We start from the raw sequence: 20315 nt of genomic DNA, 5'->3' as shown, positions 1-20315 counted from the left end.
ATGTCAGACAGAAGCAGCACGCCCATATGGGAAGAGGCAGAGAGTGGTACCTGTGAGAGAGAATCATAGAATCCCGACAGTGCAGAAGGAGGCCATTTGGCCCATCGAGTCTGGACTGACTCTCCAACAGCACCCCCACCCAGTCCCTATCCTCGTAACCCCACACAATTACCCTGCTAATCCCCCTAACCTGTACATTTTGAGACATTAAGGGGCAATTTAGCATGGCAAATCCACCTAATCTGCACTTCTTTGGACTGTTTTTTTTCAGTTTGTTTATTAGTGTCACAAGTAGGCTTACATTAACACTGCAATGAAGTTACTGTGAAAATCCTCTAGTCGCCACACTCCGGCGCCTGTTCGGGCACACTGAGAGAGAATTTAGCATGGTCAATGCACCCAACCAGCGCGTCTTTGGGACTGTGGGAGAAAACCAGAGCACCCGGAGGAAACCCACGCAGACACGAGGGGAAGGTGCAAACTCAACACAGACAGTGACCCAAGGCCGGAATTGAACCCGGGTCCTTGGCGCTGTGAGGCAGCTGTGCCAATCACCGTGCCGCCCTGAAATAAGGAGGTTTCACACAGTATGTGGGTCTTGAGTGGGTTCACTAGAAACACCACCCAAGGGAACAGTGCCTGCTTTGCCAACCCTTCGCTACTAATCCGAATTGCTTCCTATTTCGTCGGGGTATTTCTATAGCCCGATAGAGAGTATATGGCTCCACAAATGGTGGATATAAAGTTGAACACAGGAGTGCGGCTTTATCCAGTGATTGGGAAAAAACGCAGCTGCCGGCAAAACACAAACATTATTTGTCGCAGCGGAGAAGGTGCACAGATCTGGAGAGCATTGCTTCATTAGCCTTTTTGTCTCAAACTCCCTACATTTCTAGAATTTCAAAAGCTGCTTAAGTAACTTTAGATTATAATGAACAACTTTGCATGGCAAATGGCATTCTTTTCAATTGTAACTAGAAGCATTTGTACTGGGAAGATAGTGAAATGTGAATAGAGTGTGGGTGTCCTTGGGCTGAACAGTGATGTCTTTGTCCTGCTGTTTCCCAGGCGTTGCGATGCGGACAAGCGCATGTGTATTCTTTTATACAAACTTCACTGAGTGGTAGACACTTTCTTCAGCAAAAATAAAGGTTTCCAAAGTGGCTGGTGGAATTTGAAATAGAATAAAAGGTCCCCAGCGATCACTCAGACTCAGGGTAAGGGAGAGTGAGACGGAGGCCGCTTGCTGCTACAGTGCATGAACACTTGTGCATTAGCTCCTTGGAACAGAGCCGGAGACCTTTCCAATTCAGTCCTCCTTCTGATCTTCACTCTTGTTTCTCACCAGTCAGAGTTTTATCACAGGCATGCCACTCACAGGGTTTTCAGAAAGAAAAGCATTTGCCCGAGAGTTTCCTTGCCAGGAAAAGGACATTTGGTTAAATTTACATTTGTAACTTTCAGCATTAGTGTGTGCGGTTATCAGATGTTCTGGGGAGTGGGAGCGATTGTGCCTCCCTTTGAGTTAGTTGCTGCTAAAAGCACTGCACTGTTACTGAAGGCTGGATGCTGGCAGTGCTTTATTCTGGGAGGTGGGATATGGACTGCAGTCCTGGGAAGAAAAAGGAAATTGTATTAAACTAATTCTATTGAAGTCAAACCTTTCCAAAGATCATCAACATTCAGACAGTGCAAACTGGGTTTTTTTAAAAGCTATATTAGTGGGCAACTGGATTTTATACATGAATTTATACCAATTTCCGAGAAATAAAATCTATTCATGTTCCTGGGATTAATTAAATAATCTAGTTCTGGATGCCCCCTTAAGCACACACGCATGCACACGCACAAGTGCACACGCCCCCACCTACACATATACACAAATACATACATATGCACATACACGTGCAAACACAAATGCACGCGCCCCTGCATGCACAGTTCCGCACACCCTTGCACGTGCACAGCTGTGCACGCAAATGCCCACGTACGCACAAATGCCGCACACACACATGCACGCACATGCCAATGCCCCCATGCGCGCGCAAATGCCCATGTCCCCGCACGCACAGAAATGCACGCGCACACACAAGTTGCCTGGCAATGACACTGTACATTGTGCTCCACATGACAAACTCTATTAGGAATCACTTTGTCTTTATGATTTGCCTGGCTGAAGGTTAAGATTTTTCATTCGCTTATAAACAATAGGAATCGTTGCCATGGAATGTATCCAACAACCTCACTGGAGAGTGAACCAGAGTTGAAATTTTACATTTATTAAAACTTGTTGCTTTTCACTGGTTTAACAGAAGTATAAATGTTTCATTGCGCAGTATCACCCATTTGGAGAAAGTCGCTCCAATTTTGAAGTGACGATTAGCACGGCGCTGTCAACATATTAGATCCTGACCTCACGCTACACTCTTCACATGACTACTTTTATGAATAAAAAGATATTTTCCAATGAACATGGCTTTACCCCACATGGATCTCTCAACAGTTTCAGAATTGTTTTATAATTGAATGTGTGGTAAGCTGTAATAAAGACAAAACTCTCTTATAGTGGAGTTATGTGTGTGGAACATGACATCCGATCCAGATGCATAATGGGAAATATCTCCACTCTTTTTCAGCTTTCAGCAACATTGACCATCCCGTTTTGGCAATGGTTTTTAACCAGATTCGGCAAGAAGTCAGCTGTGTATGTTGGCATTTCGGTAAGTTTAGCTACGCTGCTTATAAATGTGGACAGGCCAGTGACATAATCAGCTGCATTTTACTGTACCCTGGTGGTAGTTTGTGGGTGGGGGGGGGGAGAAGGAATCCATAAAATGCCATAGATACTGTGCCCCTCATCTACGCCACATTCACAATGACACCGGTGGCAGGAGAGGCGTCAGGCAACTTGCCTGTCTGTGGGCCAATTGAGTGGCCAGCAAATTCACCTGCACCTTCCACGCTGGAAGTAGTTGAGGGGCCCTGGTTCGATTCCGGCCTCGGGTGACTCTCTATGTGGAGTTTGTACATCCTCCCCATGCCTGCGTGGGTTTCCTCCGGGTGCTCTGGTTTCCTCCCACTGTCCAAAGATGTGCGGGTTCGGTTGATTGGCCGTGCTAAATTGCACCTTAGTGTCAGTGAGATGATTGGCCATGCTTAATTGCCCCTTAGTATCGGGGGATTAGCAGGGTAAATACATGGGGTTGCGGGGATAGGGCCTGGGTGGGATTGTTGTCAGTGCGGGCTTGATGAGCCAAATGGTCTCCTCCTGCACTGTAGGAATTCTATGAGGAGCAAAGCGTGACATGGCGTGAGAATTGAGTCTGTAGTCAGGCACAGGATTTGTTTCCTGCACTGAGATTCACGCCAGCTTCAATCATTTTAAAATCGTCAGCCATAAATCACACAGTGCAACTGGCTTTCTCTCCAGCTGCTTTACATTGTTCCCTCACCTCCACTCTGAGGGAATTTGTGTAATAATTTTCCACATTCTGCATTAGCGAGGGCGACTGAAAATTCAGTTTGAGGTTCACCTCTGTGCCCATTTCAGCCTTGTTCAGAAAGGAAACCAATTTTAAATGTTAAACAAAATGACTTGGTGGGTCAGGGATCTGTTCCGGAATTCTCAGGGTGTAAGGTAACACGCTAGACTAGCTGTGCCCTCAAACCTGGGACCAAAGTCCAACTCCTACGTATATACCAACAGATTTACTTGGGGTCAGTTATCCTCAATTGGGTCGAGCATTTCAAATCCGACAACAGTTTGGGTTTTAATTTTCCTCGGAATTTTACCAGACTGTTTTGGGAAACTTCATGGCTTTCTGCTTCAGGAAGGATTTATTTGGAAACCATTCCGCTCTTCTCCTGTTTTCTATGTTCAATATTTGAGGCAACAGGTATAGAACAGGAGACGTTAAGTTGATGGGCGGGATTTTCCTGTTGCACGCGCCCCTGAGATCGGAGGTTCCCACCCAAGGTCGATGCACCTTTAAATGGTCCATCAAATTGTCCGGCCTAGCCCGTGACAATTCCTGCGACAGGCAAGACCAGAATATTTATCCCCATATCGGTGGCACAGTGGTTTAGCACTGCTGCCTCACAGCGCCAGGGACCCGGGTTCGATTCCTGGCTCGGGGTCACTGTCTGTGTAACTTCAAACAAATCCGTCATTCTGGACTTAACGTCACACTGTAATCATCCAAAAATCTCAGCACAGTAGATAGTGTACAACTGTAATCTATAAAGATGAAAAGCTAATTGCCAAAAGTACACCAAAGTTGTACTCTGGACTGGCATTGATTTGAATCTTGCGGCAGTGTCACCACCTCAGCCTGTCTACGTGGAAGCACCAATTGTGTTTTGGAATGCACTGATTTCCACATATCCTGTTCCCGAATTTGACAAGGGCACATTGCTTGTCTTGACGTATTGGTCTTGCATCATGCCACGGTGACTGAACAAAGAACAAATACAGCACAGGAACAGGCCCTTCGGCCCTCCAAGCCTGCACCGATCATGTGTTCCTAACTAGAACGTCTGTTTGTATCCCTCTATTCCCAGTCTGTTCATGTGGCTATCTAGATAAGTCTTAAATGATCCGAGCGTGTCTGCCTCAACCACCTTGCTTGGTAGTGCATTCCAGGCCCCCACCACCCTCTGTGTAAAATACATCCCCCACATATCTGTATTGAACCTTGCCCCCCTTACCTTGAACTTGTGACCCCTTGTGTTTGTCATTTCTGACCTGGGAAAAAGCTTCCAACTGTTCACCCTATCTATGCCCTTCATAATTTTATAAACTTCTATTAGGTCGCCCCTCAACCTCCGTCTTTCTAGGGAGAACAACCCTAGTTTACTCAATCTCTCCTCATAGCTAATACCCTCCATACCAGGCAACATCCTGGTAAACCTTTTCTGCACTCTCTCCAAAGCCTCCACGTCCTTCTGGTAGTGTGGCGACCAGAACTGGACGCAGTATTCCAAATGTGGCCTAACCAACGTTCTATATAACTGCAACATCATATGCCAACTTTTATACTCTATGCCCTGTCCAATAAAGGCAACCATGCCATCTGCCACCTTCACCACCTTTTCCAGTTATGCTGCCACCTTTAAGGATCTGTGGACTTGTACACCCAGATCCCTCTGTGTGCCTATACTCCTGATGGTTCTGCCGTTTATTGTATAGCTCCCCCATCACTTCACATTTATCTGGATTAAATTCCATCTGCCATTTCTCTCCCCAACTTTCCAGCCTATCTATATCCTGCTGTATTCTCTGACAATGTTCATCACTATCCACAACTCCAGTAATCTTTGTGTCATCCGCAAACTTACCAATCAGACCAGCTACATCTTCTTCCAAATCATTTATATATATCACAAACAGCAGAGGTCCCAGTACAGAGCCCTGCGGAACACCACTAGTCACAGACCTCCAATCAGAAAAAGACCCCTCCACTGCTACCCTCTGTCTTCTATGGCCAAGCCAGTTCTGTACCCATCTAGCTAGTTCGCCTTTGATCCCGTAAGATTTAACCTTTTGCACCAGCCTGCCATGAGGGACCTTGTCAAATGCTTTACTAAAATCCATGTAGACGACATCCACAGCCCTTCCCTCGTCAATAATTTTTGTCACCTCCTCAAAAAACTCAACCAAATTTGTGAGGCATGACCTCCCTCGTACAAAACCATGTTGTCTATCGCTAATGAGATTATTCAGTTCTAAATGTGTATAGATCCTATCTCTAAGAATCTTCTCCAACAATTTCCCTACCACGGACGTCAAGCTCACTGGCCTATAATTACCCGGGTTATCCTTGCTACCCTACTTAAATAACGGGACCACATTTGCTATCATCCAATCCTCTGGGACCTCACCTGTGTCCAATGAAGAAACAAAGATTTCTGTTAGAGGCCCAGCAATTTCATCTCTTGTCTCTCCCAGTAATCTAGGACAGATGCCATCTGGCCCTGGGGATTTGTCTTCCTTAATGCTTCCTAAAACACCTAACACTTCCTCCCTTGTAATTGAGATTTGTTCTAACGGGTCTACACATCCCTCTGAGACACTACCAATCAACGTGTCCCTCTCCTTTCTGAATACTGATGCAAAGTATTTATTTAGGATCTCACCTACTTCCTTGGGTTCTAAGCATAATTCCCCTCCTTTGTTCTTGAGAAGTCCGACTCTTTCTCTGACAACCCTCTTGTTCCTAACGTATGTATAAAATGCCTTGGGATTCTCCTTAATCCTGTCTGCCAAGGACATTTCGTGACCCCTTTTTGCCCTTCTAACTCCCTGTTTGAGTTCTTTTCTACTTTCTCTGTATTCCTCCAGTGCTTCATCTGTTTTTAGCTGCCTGGACCTTATGTATGCCTCTTTTTTCTTTTTGATTAGACCCACAATTTCTCCGGTTATCCACGGCTCTCCAATCCTACCTTTCCTGTCCTTCCTTTTTACAGGCACATGCCTGTCCTGCACTCCTATCAACTGCTCCTTAAAAGACTCCCACATGCCAGATGTGGATTTACCCTCGAACAGCCTCTCCCAATCAACAGCCACCAAATCCTGCCTAATCCAGCTGTAGTTAGCCTTCCCCCAATTCAGCACCTTACCCATAGGACAACACTCATCTTTTTCCATGACTATCCGAAAGTTTACAGAATTGTGGTCACTGTTCGCCACATGTTCCCCCCACTGAAACTTTGATGACCTGACCGGGCTCATTCCCCAGTACTAGGTCCAGTATAGCCCCCTCTCTAGTTGGACTATCAACATATTGTTCCAAAGAACCTTCCTGGACACATTTTACAAATTCCTCCCCGTCCGGACCTCCAGCCCTAAGGGAATTCCAGTCTATATAAGGGAAATTAAAGTCTCTCACTGCAACAACCCTATTTTTTTCTGCACCTGTCCAGAATCTCCTTACATATCCGTTCCTCAACTTCCCGTGGGCTGTTGGGAGGCCTGTAGTATACCCCCAGCATAGTGACTGCGCCCTTCCTGTTTCTGAGTTCTACCCACAGTGTCTTATTACATATCCTTCTAAATTGTCCACCCTCTGTGCTGCTGTCTAGCGGTCGGTCTCGCCATCCCCTCATTGTTGGCATCAACTTAATGAGGGTAGCAACGACAGCCAATTGCAGCTGACTGGACGCTGGAACTTTGTTTGATCAGCTGGCCAATCCCACTGATCTGAATCGATTGTATTTGCACTTGGGACAAGTTTCCAGTCAGTGGAATTCTGGGAAGTATCAACTTCAGAGAGAGTTGCTCTGACATTTCTCTTGACCGAGTGCAGGATTGGTCAGTTTGCTGGGCATGTTGGGTGAGGTAGAGAATGGGTCCTATTCGTTTCATTGAATTTCTACAGTGCAGAAGGAGGCCATTCAGCCCATCGAGCCTACACCAACAACAATCCCACCCAGTTCTATCCCCATAACCCCACGTATTTACCCTGCTGAATCCCCCTGACACTAAGGGGCAATTTAACATGGCCAATCTACCTAACCCGCACATCTTTGGCTTTTTTTTGGTTAGAGGAGGAGGGAGACGAACACTGAAGTAGTTTTTGGGTTTAACTGTCCCTTGACAACAGCTTCTCCACAAACTGGGCAAGAACTGGAGCACCCGGAGGAAACCAAGGCAGACACAGGGAGAACGTGCAAACTCCTAACTCTAACTATAGATGATGGCCTGGCTTTCTAGATACTTGACAGTTTCACAGGTGGAAAGTTGAGGCTTGTGAGTAAAGAGGTGCAAAACCACGGCCAGCGCATCTGTGTTTTGTCAAAAATACAAAGAAGTTATAGAATTCTAGAATAGCTGTTTTTAGATTAGTGCTCTTCCATGCAATCTCAGTGCAATTTTTTACAGAACCATTTGCGTAGTGTCTTGGAGCCTCTGTGTTTTAACATGTGCATGTTTTCTATCACCCTCTTCGCAGTCAGCTGTCCCATTCCTTATCCTGAACGTTCTGGTACAGAGCAATCTAGTCGTGGCATACATTGTGTCCTTTGCCTCTGGGATGAGCGTTGCTGCTGCGTTCCTGTTGCCGTGGTAAGTGGCATTTTTGCAGCAACTTACAATTGCGCTCACTGCCTTTGCAATCCTGCTCAAGGAAGAATATTGAGGAAGCCCAACTAACTGAGGAACTCGCGTTCATAGAATCATAGACTCTCTACAGTGCAGAAGAGGCCATTCAGCCCATCGAGTCTACACCGACTCTCTGACAGTTTATCTTATCTAGGGCCCTCTCCCCTGCCCTATTCCTGCAACCCCACACATTTCCCATGGCCAATCCACTTAACCCACACATCTTTGGACTGTGGGAGGAAACTGTAGCACCCGGAGGACACCCACGCAGACATGGAGAGAATGGTGGGTGGGGAGGGCGGCACTAGTGGTTAGCACTGCTGCCTCACAGCGCTAGGGACCCGGTTCAATTCCCGGCTTGGTTCACTGTCTGTGGGAGTCTGTATGTTATCTCATGTCCGTGTGGGTTTTCCCTCGGGTGCTCTGGTTTCCTCCCACAGTCCAAAAGACGTGCAGGTTAGGTGCATTGGCCATGCTAAATTCTCCCTCAGTGTACCCGAACAGGCACCGGAGCATGGCACCGAGGGGATTCTCACAGTAACTTCATTGCAGTGTTAATGTAAGCCTACTGGTGACTAATAAATAAACTTTAATCATAGACTCTCTACAGTGCAGAAGAGGCCATTCAGCCCATTGAGTCTGCACTGCCTTTCTGACAGCGTATCTTACCCAGGGCCCTCTCCCCTGCCCTATCCCTATAACCCCACACATTTCCCATGACCAATCCACCTAACCTGCACATCTTTGGAGTATGGGAGGAAACTATAGCACCCAGAGGAAAACCCACACAGACACGGGGAGAATGGTGAGCGGGGAGGGCGGTACAAGTGGTTAGCACTGCTGCCTCACAGCGCCAGGGACCTTGGTTCGATTCCCAGCTTGGGTCACTGTCTATGCGGAGTCTGCACATTCTACTCATGTCTGCGTGGGTTTCCTCCGCTTTCCTCCCACAGTCCAAAAGACGTGCAGGTTAGGTGAATTGGCCATGCTAAATTCTCCCTCAGTGTACCCGAACAGGCACTGAGCTGGAGTGTGGCGACTAGGGGATTTTCACAGTAACTTCATTGCAGTGTTAATGTAAGCCTATTTGTAACACTAAAAAAATTTTTTTTAAATGCCACACAGACAGTGACCTGAGGCTGGAATTGAACCCGGGTCCCTGGTGCTGTGAGGCGGCAGTGCTAACCACTGTGCCACCCTCACTGTTCCAGCTGTGTCTAGTTATAGGTGAGCCAACACTTATCACCAACGTCACTGCGAGATGATGTAGTTGCTGAGACATTGACATGGAATATGTTGCAGCTTCACAAACAATGTGTTGTTACCAACAGCTTCCAACATCTCTGTGCCAATAATTTAGCCGGCAGAGCGCAGAGTGACGAGGACCCAGCATAGGATGATGGAATCATACAGTGCAGAAGAGGTCCTTCGGCCCATCGAGTCTGCACTGACACCCGAGACAGCAGTGCAACAGAAAAAGGCTCATTAGAGATCCATCTCCGTCATCTCCAGGGGGCTTCTCATGACCTCCTACTGAAATGTCGGGGGATTGGCCAAAGCTGTGGAGAAAACGTGCAAATGGCCTTTTATTTCCCCGTGTTCAAGTTACAGAGAATTTTCCACTTCTCCCCCTGCTGCCCCCCCCCCCCCCTCCCCGCCCCCTCTAAGCTTGTGAACTGGTGCATTGCATGGTTAAATATGCTGGCTTCATTCAGTGGCATTGATTCCTTGTTCTTACCACATACCCGGTCATCAATCACATATTGTTTCAAAATCAGAACCTTATTTCAATACTCAGTGACAATCGATTACAATTCTTGCACGTAGAGTAGAAAAAAAGATGTGGGAATGGCAATTGATGGGGAGAATTATTATTTAAACCTCCACAAATGAAAGTCTTTACTCTTTCTATTATGCTAAATGACTGGCACATGACGAGCAATGAATGGAGTGGCCTGAACAGTTGTGAAATGTAGCAGTTTCCATAGGTTTCATAGACCAGCATGAGAATGATCATTGTGGTATTTGAGTTAATAATAATTATACGTAATTAGACGTGAATGGGGAATAAAAATAAGTCCTGGTGTAATTTTCAGGGTGATTTTACCATTTACGAACATATCAGAATATTTTGCTTAAAATTTGCAATTAAAACTTTTGTCCTCTCGAAATGTTCTTGTTTTTCAACACTCAGCAGACTTCCTGTTTCCTCTCTCCGCAGGTCAATGTTACCTGATGTTATTGACGACTTCAAGTTGAAGAACCCAGAGTCAGTGGGACATGAAGCCATTTTTTATTCCTTTTACGTCTTCTTCACCAAGTTTGCATCCGGAGTGTCCCTCGGAATCTCCACATTGAGCCTCGAGTCAGTAACTTTTTGATTTGCTTTCGCAATTAATCTCCGATGTGGGAGAGTGAATGGGGAAGGGGGGAAATTAGAAATGGGCAATAAAAGCAACTGGATCTGAGAAAGGGAGCTAGATAATCATGGGTGGCACAGTGGTTAGCACTACTGCCTCACAGTGCCAAGGACCCAGGTTCAACTCCAGCCTTGGGTCACTATCTGTGTGGAGTTTGCACGTTCTCCCCGTCTCTGCGTGGGTTTCCTCCAGGTGCTCCGGTTTCCTCCCACAGTCCAAAGATGTGCGGGTTAGGTTGATTGGCCGTGTAAATTGACCCTAGTGTCAGGGGATTAGCAGGGTAAATGTGTGGAGTCACGGGAATAGGGTCTGGGTGAGATTGTGGGTGATACGGACTCGATGGGTCGAATGGCCTCCTTCTGTACTGTAGGGATTCTATGATGTCAGGAGGCTGGCCTTGTAGACTAACAGTCAGGTTAGCAGCAGAAATGGATTTGGACCTTAACTCTCAGTTCCACTTGTATTCTATTTCGCTTAATTAATTAAATCCATTAACTGCAAGTAATACATTTTAAATGTGAATTATATGAATCTTTAGATTGGTCAGTGGTTTCACATTTGCCCCGTATCAAATTATCTTTTTGTCCTTCCATGATATCATTGTGTTTTTGAGATAAAATAATGGTGATGAACTTGCCACATCCCATATCGATTAAACTTGTGCTTGCTGGTAATTATTGATAATTATTAGTAAATAACATCTTATATGGAGCCTGGTGATTTTCTTTTGCCTAACGAGTACTTTCTCATTACCTACATTACCTTAGAGTGGCACAGTGGTTGGCACTGCTGCCTCTCAGCGCCAGGGACCCGGGTTCAATTCCAGCCTTGGGTGACTTTCCGTGCCGAGTCTGCACATTCTCCCCGTGTCTGCGTGGATTTCCTCCGGTTTCCTCCCACACTCCAAAGATGTGCAGGTTAGGTGGATCAGCCATGCTAAATTGCCCATTAGTGTCCCAAGATGTGTAGGTCAGGTGGACTGGCCATGCTAAATATACAGGGTTACAGAGAAGGGGGAGGGGTGGACCTGGACAAGATGCTCTTGGGAGAATCATTGTGGACTCGATGAGCCAAAAGACCTCTTCCTGCACTATAGGGATTTTATGGTTCTATTCTATGGTTCTACGTTTCTGACACACCACCTTTAACTTTAATTTATTGACCTCCACATCCACAATGCAGGGAACTGGCTGCACCTATTTGTTAAAATTCCTGTGTGGGATGTGGCTGGCACTGGCTGGGCCAGGATTGATTGCCCGTCACTAATTGCCCTTGGATTGAGTGGCTTCTTGGTCCATTTCAAAGGGCATTTAAGAGTCACGATGCTGTGGGTCATGACTCATGTGTAGGCCAGACCGGGTAAGGATGGCAGATTTCCTTCACATTGGTGAGCCAGATGGGTCTTTACTACAGTCAGATAGCTTCATGGTCATCGTTAGACTTCTAATGCAAGATTTTTATTGAATTCAATTTCACCACCTGCCCGAGCAGGATACAAAACTGGGTCCCCAGAACATCAGGCTGGGTCTCTAGACATTCCCATTAAACCCGCAGTTGAAAAGGTCGCAGTTTCTCAAAACCTGCTTGTGTATTTTTACAGGCAAAAACCTGCCCACGTCTATTATAGAATCATAGAATCCCTACAGTGCAGAAGGAGGCCATTCAGCCCATCGAGTCTGCACCAACCACAACCCCACCCAGGCCCTATTCCCATAACCCCATATATTTACCCTAGCTAGTCTCCCTGACAACAAAGGACCAACTTAGCATGGCCAATCCACCTAAGCCGCACATCTTTGGAATGTGGAAGGAAACTGGAGCACTCGGAGGAAACCCACACAGACACGGGGAGAATGTGCAAACTCCACACGGGCAATGACCCAAGCCGGGAATCGAACCCAGGTCCCTGATGCTATGAGGCAGCAGTGCTAACCACTGTGCCACCGTGCTGCCCCATGAATGAAATGTTAAGTTCTTGTCAGCCAATCTTGAATGTGTGACAAATGTCTTTTAATAATGATCTAGATTTCTTGCTAAACTGTGGCACAGTCAGCAAAGACCTATCTAGTTACTGGACCAGTTACTGAAACCATCCTTTTATTTTTTTTCTCTCCCTCCCACAGTTTTGCGGGTTATCAGACACGGGGATGTGCCCAGCCTGATGCAGTGCATCTAACCCTGAAGATGTTGGTTGCTCCAGCCCCCATTTTCCTAATTATACTCGGACTGATTATTTTTAAATTATACCCAATTGACGAAGAGATTAGAATGAAGAACAGGAAAGCACTCGAAGATTTACGGTGAGTTTACGAAGAAACTTCAAGTCGATGCTTGCTTTTATCTTTCTCTCCTGGCTACCATCTTCTGTGAGGCCTGGGCCGAGGACAAAAGAAGAGAATCCCGGATCTCTGACAATTGCACATTCACAGAAATTGGGAAGCTGCTGTTCAGGTTGCCCTGGTTTTTCAAAAGCTCCACCTCGCTGAGAGACTGGACATTCAAACACACAATGACGAGAAGTAGCAGTATTTATACACTAAACTTCCAGTAACCAACCATACCAGAAAAATCAGAGCTTACCTATTCAGGAGTAAGTAAATATTTAACAGTATACCTCTTAATTACCACCAAATAACCTCTCTGACACCGAAACGTAAGTTTTACAATGGTACGTTCTCATTCCAACAAATTTTAATTCTTGTTGGAGACTTTTTTTTAAAATACAAAAAATGTTTCTCTCTTATTCAATCCATCCCTTTACTCTCTTTATTTCACTTTCTGCACGTGTTTCGGCATATCTACTTGTTTTAGACCCTGTGTATCTCAGTAAGGATTCCTTAGTTTATTGCAGATGCTTTCTCCATGGCAATGCCTCGACCAATCAATACTCTCATCTCGTACGGTATAGATTTGTTGATTTCCTTTGCATTGTATTCTTCCGAATGTCCTGATGAGTGCAAGACAAAAAACTTTGACAAGAATGTTGAATAATTTGCCCCTTAGTGTCCCATGGTGTGTAGGTGAGATGGATTGGCCATTGTTTAGGGCAAGGTGGTGGGGCTGGGTAAGATACTCTGTCAGAGAGTTGGCACAGACTCAATGGGCCGAATTGCCTCCTTCTGCACTGTAGGGATTCTGTGATAAGGAGACATGACAGGTCCCAAATCTCTTGGAGAAGGTGCTATGTTCATTGGACTGTAGTAACTACAAGTTACAGTACAATATCAAGCGTAAGTGCAGTGAACTCTGAATGAGGTTCATCACCGCTGACTGTAAAATCCAGGCCAACTATTTCTCATGTAAAAATGCTGGCCCAGCCCACGACACCCACATCCCATGTAAGAATCTCTTAAAAATAGATGCAGTGTGTACACTGGAATGCATTAATTTAAAATTTCAAGAAGTTGGAATAAAAGAAATAATAATGTTCCAATTTAGGCACGTTAAAAAGAGGGGACGTTTTTGCCTGAAAATTCTGTCACAAATTAGTGCACTTCAGAAGAATAAGCAATAAAATCTTATAAATAGACCTGCCCAATGGCCCAAGAAAGAACATGTCCTACTCCAAAGGGCTAACACAAGGCTTAGTGCACACCAGATCATTTGTAGTGATTGAGATATGCTTCATATTAACCTTCATACTGGAGTGGTGAATTCAGAGCAAAGAAAACACGGGTTGTTTTGATATCACAAAGTCCACGTGAGTTTTGTTGTAATTTTGGGGTACTATGCACCACGGTAAAAAAATATTTTTAAGTGTCAGAGAGTTTCTTTGGTGGCAATTAAGACTAAATTTTTAAAAATATACTTCCTCCTGAATAGGTAAGCCACATGACTTTTGCCGTGGCCTAGTTAACCGAAGTCACCCGGGCTAACTTAAAAGAGGTGGTTTACACTGGCGCCGTAGCAAATAAATATAGCAAATGAACACTGCTTCCAATAGCCTGACGTGACCTCTGGACTTTACCAGTCATTGGGCAGGAATTACACCTTTTGGGAACTGGGCATGTTTGCTCATGCGTGGTTTGGCTGTACCAACTGATGTTGAATCCAACACGCAATCTAAATAGGGCAGATGGGAAGGGAAAATCCCAGAGGACCTGGGTATTGCAGCTTCTTGATGATTGAGCCTCTCGGTTGTAGTTCAGTAAAGGAGACATGAGTTCAGCTTCTTCATCGAGAGGGCTAGAATACAAGAGCAGGGATGTACTTCTGAGGCTGTATAAGGCTCTGGTCAGACCCTATTTGGAGTATTGTGTACAGTTCTGGACCCCATATCTAAGGAAGGATGTGCTGGCGTTGGAAAGGGTCCAGAGGAGGTTCACAAGAAAGATCCCTGGAATGAAGAGCTTGTCGTATGAGGAACGGTTGAGGACTCTGGGTCTGTACTTGTTGGAGTTTAGAAGGATGAGGGGGGATCTTATTGAAACTTACAGGATACTGCGAGGCCTGGATAGAGTGGACGTGGAGAGGATATTTCCACTAGTAGGAAAAACTAGAACCAGAGGGCACAACCTCAGGCTAAAGGAACGATCCTTTAAAACAGAGATGAGGAGGAATTTCTTCAGCCAGAGAGTGGTGAATCTGTGGAACTCTTGGCCGCAAAAGGCTGTGGAGGCCAGGTCATTGAGTGTCTTTAAGACAGATAGATAGGTTCTTGATTAATAAGGGGATCAGGGGTTATGGGGAAAAGGCAGGAGAATGGGGATGAGAAAAATATCAGCCTTGATTGAATGGTGAAGCAGACTCAATGGGCCGAGTGGCCTAATTCTGCTCCTATGTCTTATGGTCTTATAAATTACCTTTACTTCTTTGATTCAACTCCATGTACAATTTTCCACCAACACCCAATGCCACCTGTTGCCCTTTTATATATCAGTGATTTCTATTGAATAATTGACATCAAATTAGGACTTAATTGGAAGGTCTGTTAACCCATTCCTAACACTGAAATGGCCAAGTAATGTACCAAGCGTAAGGCTGGTCTGCGTTCTGGGGTTCTCCTGCGAATGCAGTTTCCTGCTCTGAGTGAAAACTTTTCATCCTTATCCTTTCAATTTGCTTCTTTGCAGAGACAACGGTCAAGACACAGAAACAGACTCAAATGAACTCTGCAGCATTGTATAACAAATGGCCACATGTTTACGCACTTAAAAGATGTGAGCTGGAGATCTGTGTACAGTGTACATTATTTTAAAATGTGAAAGCAACACATTATCCAAGCAAGACTAATGTGCGTTCAAGCTAACTTCCTACCTTTGTAGAACATGTTTACATTTTACTCCAACTGAACGGGGATTTTGTACAGTGTACATTCTGTATGTACTAATTTGGAAAACAAGAAAGCTGTACAGATGGCTTCGTAAAATGTACATTTATATGGAAATCTTAATGTACTGTATATATTTGAATTAAAATATTAGTTGTCAAAACGTTAAATTGGAGGCAGACGTTCAATTATTCCTGACATTGCTCATTGTAACGCTGCAGCTTCTGGAGGTGTTTTGGTTTGATTTATTATTAAAAGCATAGAATGAGAGTAAAAGATAGAATTAGAGGGCATGCTGGCACGGCTTGCAAGAAGTTGCCACGCTCCAGATACAGTGAAGAGTATTGTTTCTTGTGCGCTGTAGAGACAACCATTCATAAACTAGGTGGAGAAAAGGATTTGATTTATTATTGTCACATATATTGGGATACAGTGAAAAGTATTGTTTCTTGCGCACTATACAGACAAAACAAACCAGTTTTAGAGTAATAGGGGAGAAGGAAAGGATAGGGTGCAGAATATAGTGTTGCAGTTACCGATGGGAGATAGAGAAAGATCAGCTTAATATATGATGGAACCATTCAAAAGTTTGACAGCAGCAGGGAAGAAGCTGTTCTTGAGTCCGTTGGTACATGTTCTCAGACTTGTATCTTTTTCCCGATGGAAGAAGGTGGAAGAGATAATGTCTTGGGTGCATGGGGTCCTTGATTATGCCAGCTGCTTTGCCGAGGCAGCGGGAAGTGTAGACGGAGTCAATGGATGGGAGGCTGGTTTGAATGATGGACTGGGCTGTATTCACAACCCTCAGCAAATGGGAGAGTCATTGAATCCCTACAGTGCAGGAGGAGGTCATTCGGCCCATCGGGTCTGCACCGACCACAATCCCACCCAGGCCCTATCCCCGTAACCCCACATATTTACCCTGCTAATGGTTGGGGTGTGGAATGGACTGCCTGCAGTGATAGTGGAGTCAGACACTTTAGGAACATTTAAGCGGTTATTGGATAGGCACATGGAGCACACCAGGATGATAGGGAGTGGGATAGCTTGATCTTGGTTTCAGATAAAGCTCGGCACAACATCGTGGGCCAAAGGGCCTGTTCTGTGCTGTACTGTTCTATGTTCTATGTAATCCTCCTCACACTAGGGTTAATTTAACATGACCAATCAACCTAACCCGCACATCTTTGGACTGTGGGAGGAAACCGGAGCACCCAGAGGAAACCCACCCAGACACGGGGAGGATGTGCAAACTCCACACAGGCAGTGACCCAAGCCGGTAATCGAACCTGGGTCCCTGGCACTGTGAGGCAGCAGTGCTAACCACTGTGCTGCCCATAAGTGTGTGGAGGTTTTGTTTAGAGTGTTAAATGTCGGTGACAAATCCATGTGAAGAGTTTTGAAAGCCAATGAGGAAGTACCTTCAAGTGACACCAGGGTTTGTTAGGTACGAAAAAGTGGGGTTGATGCAGGAGATCAACCCCGTGTCGATTGAATAGTGGAGGAAGCTCAAGGGGCCATCTGTCCTATTCCTACTCCAATTTCCAACGTACCAATATAATGAAATTCCTCTGTTCTGGCATGTTTGTGGAAAATGGAGTGAAACTGTGCAGTTTTCACAGTAACAGCCAGCAGTGTATTTGAGATTTCATCCTCGCCAATCATGGATTTTAAGGAGGATGGTTTGTCTCTCTTTAAGTAGCAGAATCGGTTTCAAGATTTGCCTTGAACTTTCTTTCACTCCTGCAGTCTGCATTTTACTGAAGAGTCTTAACATCCCCAGCAGAAGTAGACTGGAGCACTGCCTATATCGGCGCTGGTGTTTGGGATAGCTGGAGTGCATGAGGCCGAGTTCTCGGGAGGGATGTCATTCCTCGAGATGTCTTCGGGTTTTTATTTTTGCTGCTGAGAAGGACATCGAGGAAAGGGCTGAAGATGAGGATAGTGAGGAGAGGCTGGACATTTGCACACACAGTGCATGGCGGGGGGTGGGAGGAAACTGCTATGGAAATAGGGAAATTCTGAATGGAAAGCAAGCACCGTGGGCATAAATTGAGGAAGGCGTTCTGAGAGGAGGTACATGTTCCGTATCGGAGAGTCGGTGTGAACAGTTGGTGGCTGCAGGAGGTGAGCACGTTCAGGGTGAACGTGGGAGACGGTGCCATTTGTCCCTCACGATTGGAACTGAGGGAAGTGACACAAGGGTGGGGTTAAGCCTGCACGGCAAAGCAGAAATGCTGCGAGCAGGCGAGCGCTGGTAAGGTCAGGTGCCCTTGACCTTTTGCTGATCTGGTGAAACCATTGAATCCCCTGTGCTGCTGCAACCGGATCCTTGGGGTGCGGCAGCTGCTGCTCTCTCTCCTTTGCCTACCTGCTGACACTGTTAGATAACCTCTTTCCATTTAGCATTTTCTTAATGGGTCCTGGCTGCTGCAGGTAAAGGTCTGCGGGGCGGGGGGGTGGCAACCCGACACCACATTCCAGCCATCTTCAACTAGCATCAAGATGACAATGGAAGGCAGAACCAATGAGTGACTGCGATCTCCCTTTGAGGCATCTTCACCCTTTGAATATTGGCCTGGGTGTAGTGCTCAAAACTGGGCAGTGCTACGTGGAGCAGGGCTGGGATGGGGCAGGTGGACTTCTGTCCAGCCAATCTTATCAACACAGTGAGTAAGATTGTTATGGTTCAGGTTAGAAACTCCAAAGTGTTTTATGGAGACCACCCAAACCATAAGTTTTGCATCTTGAATTTGGCTCGGATAAGCATGATATGTTTCACTTCAGGTATGATTCAAATGACCCACTAGGGAGCTTTTATCAAGCAAAGTTTATTTAAGAATATAGTTAACATGTATACAAAGAAAATTAACAATACCTTTTATCAATCACAAACAAAAAAAAAAGATAACAATCACAATAATGTATTAACCCTTAATTGAATATTAAATCTGTTTCAACAAACCAAAACCTTTCACAGGCTTAACACAGCAGAGGTTAAAATCTCACTTGACTGGGATTGAGTCTTTACTTCTGGAAGGCAAAACGTTGCCTTGAGATAACCTGCAGAAATTCCAAATAGAACAGGGAGACAGAGAGAGAGAGAGACTTCAGCTTCTTTCTTGTTGATGCCCCTGCTAAAACGAAAAACTAAACTGCAGCCTCAGAACTCTCAAAACTGAAACCCTGAATTCACTGGAAAGAAACAAAACTGTCCAAAAACACACAACCTTTCTTCCTAACAATGCAGGATCGTAAAACCTAATTCCAGCATAAACACAAACAATCACATTTGCCACTTAAGTGGCAATAAAAGGACAATTCCAGTCAAGTCGACAACAATGACATCACTGAAGCTGTGAGCTGCAGAAATCATGTTTTTAAAAAAACCTTAAAGGGACATTAACGTCACAAGATCTTGTTTGCTTCTCAACTTTCCAATGTAATCCACGCTTAAAGCCCCCAAGAAGCTCAATCACCCCTTCCCCACCAACCCTGAGTCAAATTCAACCCTTCACTATCTGGGCTTGACTTGAAGAATGATGAAGGGGCTTGGGGCTCCAAAAGCTTGTGCTGCCAAATAAACCTGTTGGACTTTAACCTGGTGTTGTGAGACCTCTTACAGTGCCCACCCCAGTCCAACGCCGGCATCTCCACATCATGCTGAAGAATAAGCCAAAGTAAGCTTGGCCAATCATTTCAATTTTTGGGGGGTATGCAGATGGGGAAATGGTGATAATGCAAAAAGACATCTTTACACAGGGCAGAACTTGTGATTGTGGGGCTAATGGTGAGCACAGTCAGTGTTACATGTGCACACACAGCGCCATCTGGTGCCAGATGTTTCCTGTGGTGTTTTATCTTGCAGTGTAGTTTCAGGGATTTATGTCCTTAAAGATTTTGGATGAAATAAGGCAGGACAACTCTGGTTTTATATCAAAAATATTTTATTTGCAACATATGGACAAGATAAAAAAATTATACAAATCTTTGCAATAGTAAAGCTGATTGGTTTCTAAAATTAGGAATACTGCGCTTTAAAGATGTAGGGCGGGATTTTCCAGTCCTTCCCACTGCAGGATTTTCCGTCTGGAAAATCCTGCCCACTGGCGGTGACACCCCTACTCTCTGTCCATCACTGGAGAGGTACCTGGCTTTGTCTCCCCCTGTTGGTACAGCTGAGACTGGCAACCCGGTTGGGAATCGGTGACAACCGCTCACATCCTATCATTCTTTCAATCCGCTATCTCGACAAGTTTCTTAGTTGTCCCAGTGGGGATCCAGGTTGGCCAGGCAGTCTCTTTTTGTACATGTTGCCCTCCCCTCCTTGGGTTTGCAGAGCGAGAGGGACCCTTCAAGGATGAACACGTGTTGGAACAAGGAAACATGGTAAACCTAAACATTGCTTTGATCCACCAAGCTTCTTTTCCACATGATTGTGTTTATCAGTATCTGCTCTTTCCACGAATTGTCACTCGCCTACAGCAGGATCAGCAGATCTGTACGGCCAAAGAGTGTTGGGTGAAGA

The 20315-nt window shown here is 45.3% G+C and overlaps 1 protein-coding gene across 1 annotated transcript in view; it reads left to right on the top strand.

The window, feature by feature from the left end:
• mfsd2ab (MFSD2 lysolipid transporter A, lysophospholipid b) overlaps positions 1-15954 on the top strand; it is a 71543-nt gene extending 55589 nt beyond the window's left edge. The window contains exons 10-14 of the mRNA XM_078238086.1: positions 2637-2720; positions 7950-8062; positions 10320-10463; positions 12642-12818; positions 15591-15954. Of these exons, the coding sequence (XP_078094212.1) occupies positions 2637-2720; positions 7950-8062; positions 10320-10463; positions 12642-12818; positions 15591-15645 (573 nt within the window). The 3' untranslated portion in view covers positions 15646-15954. The remainder of the gene's footprint in view (positions 1-2636; positions 2721-7949; positions 8063-10319; positions 10464-12641; positions 12819-15590) is intronic.
• The last annotated feature ends 4361 nt before the right edge of the window (positions 15955-20315 follow it).

Source organism: Mustelus asterias, chromosome 21, assembly GCF_964213995.1.
Source record: "Mustelus asterias chromosome 21, sMusAst1.hap1.1, whole genome shotgun sequence".
Classification (NCBI taxonomy): domain Eukaryota; kingdom Metazoa; phylum Chordata; class Chondrichthyes; order Carcharhiniformes; family Triakidae; genus Mustelus; species Mustelus asterias.
The sequence above is the reverse complement of the archived record's forward strand: the minus strand, read 5'-3'. Positions and strand labels throughout refer to the sequence as shown.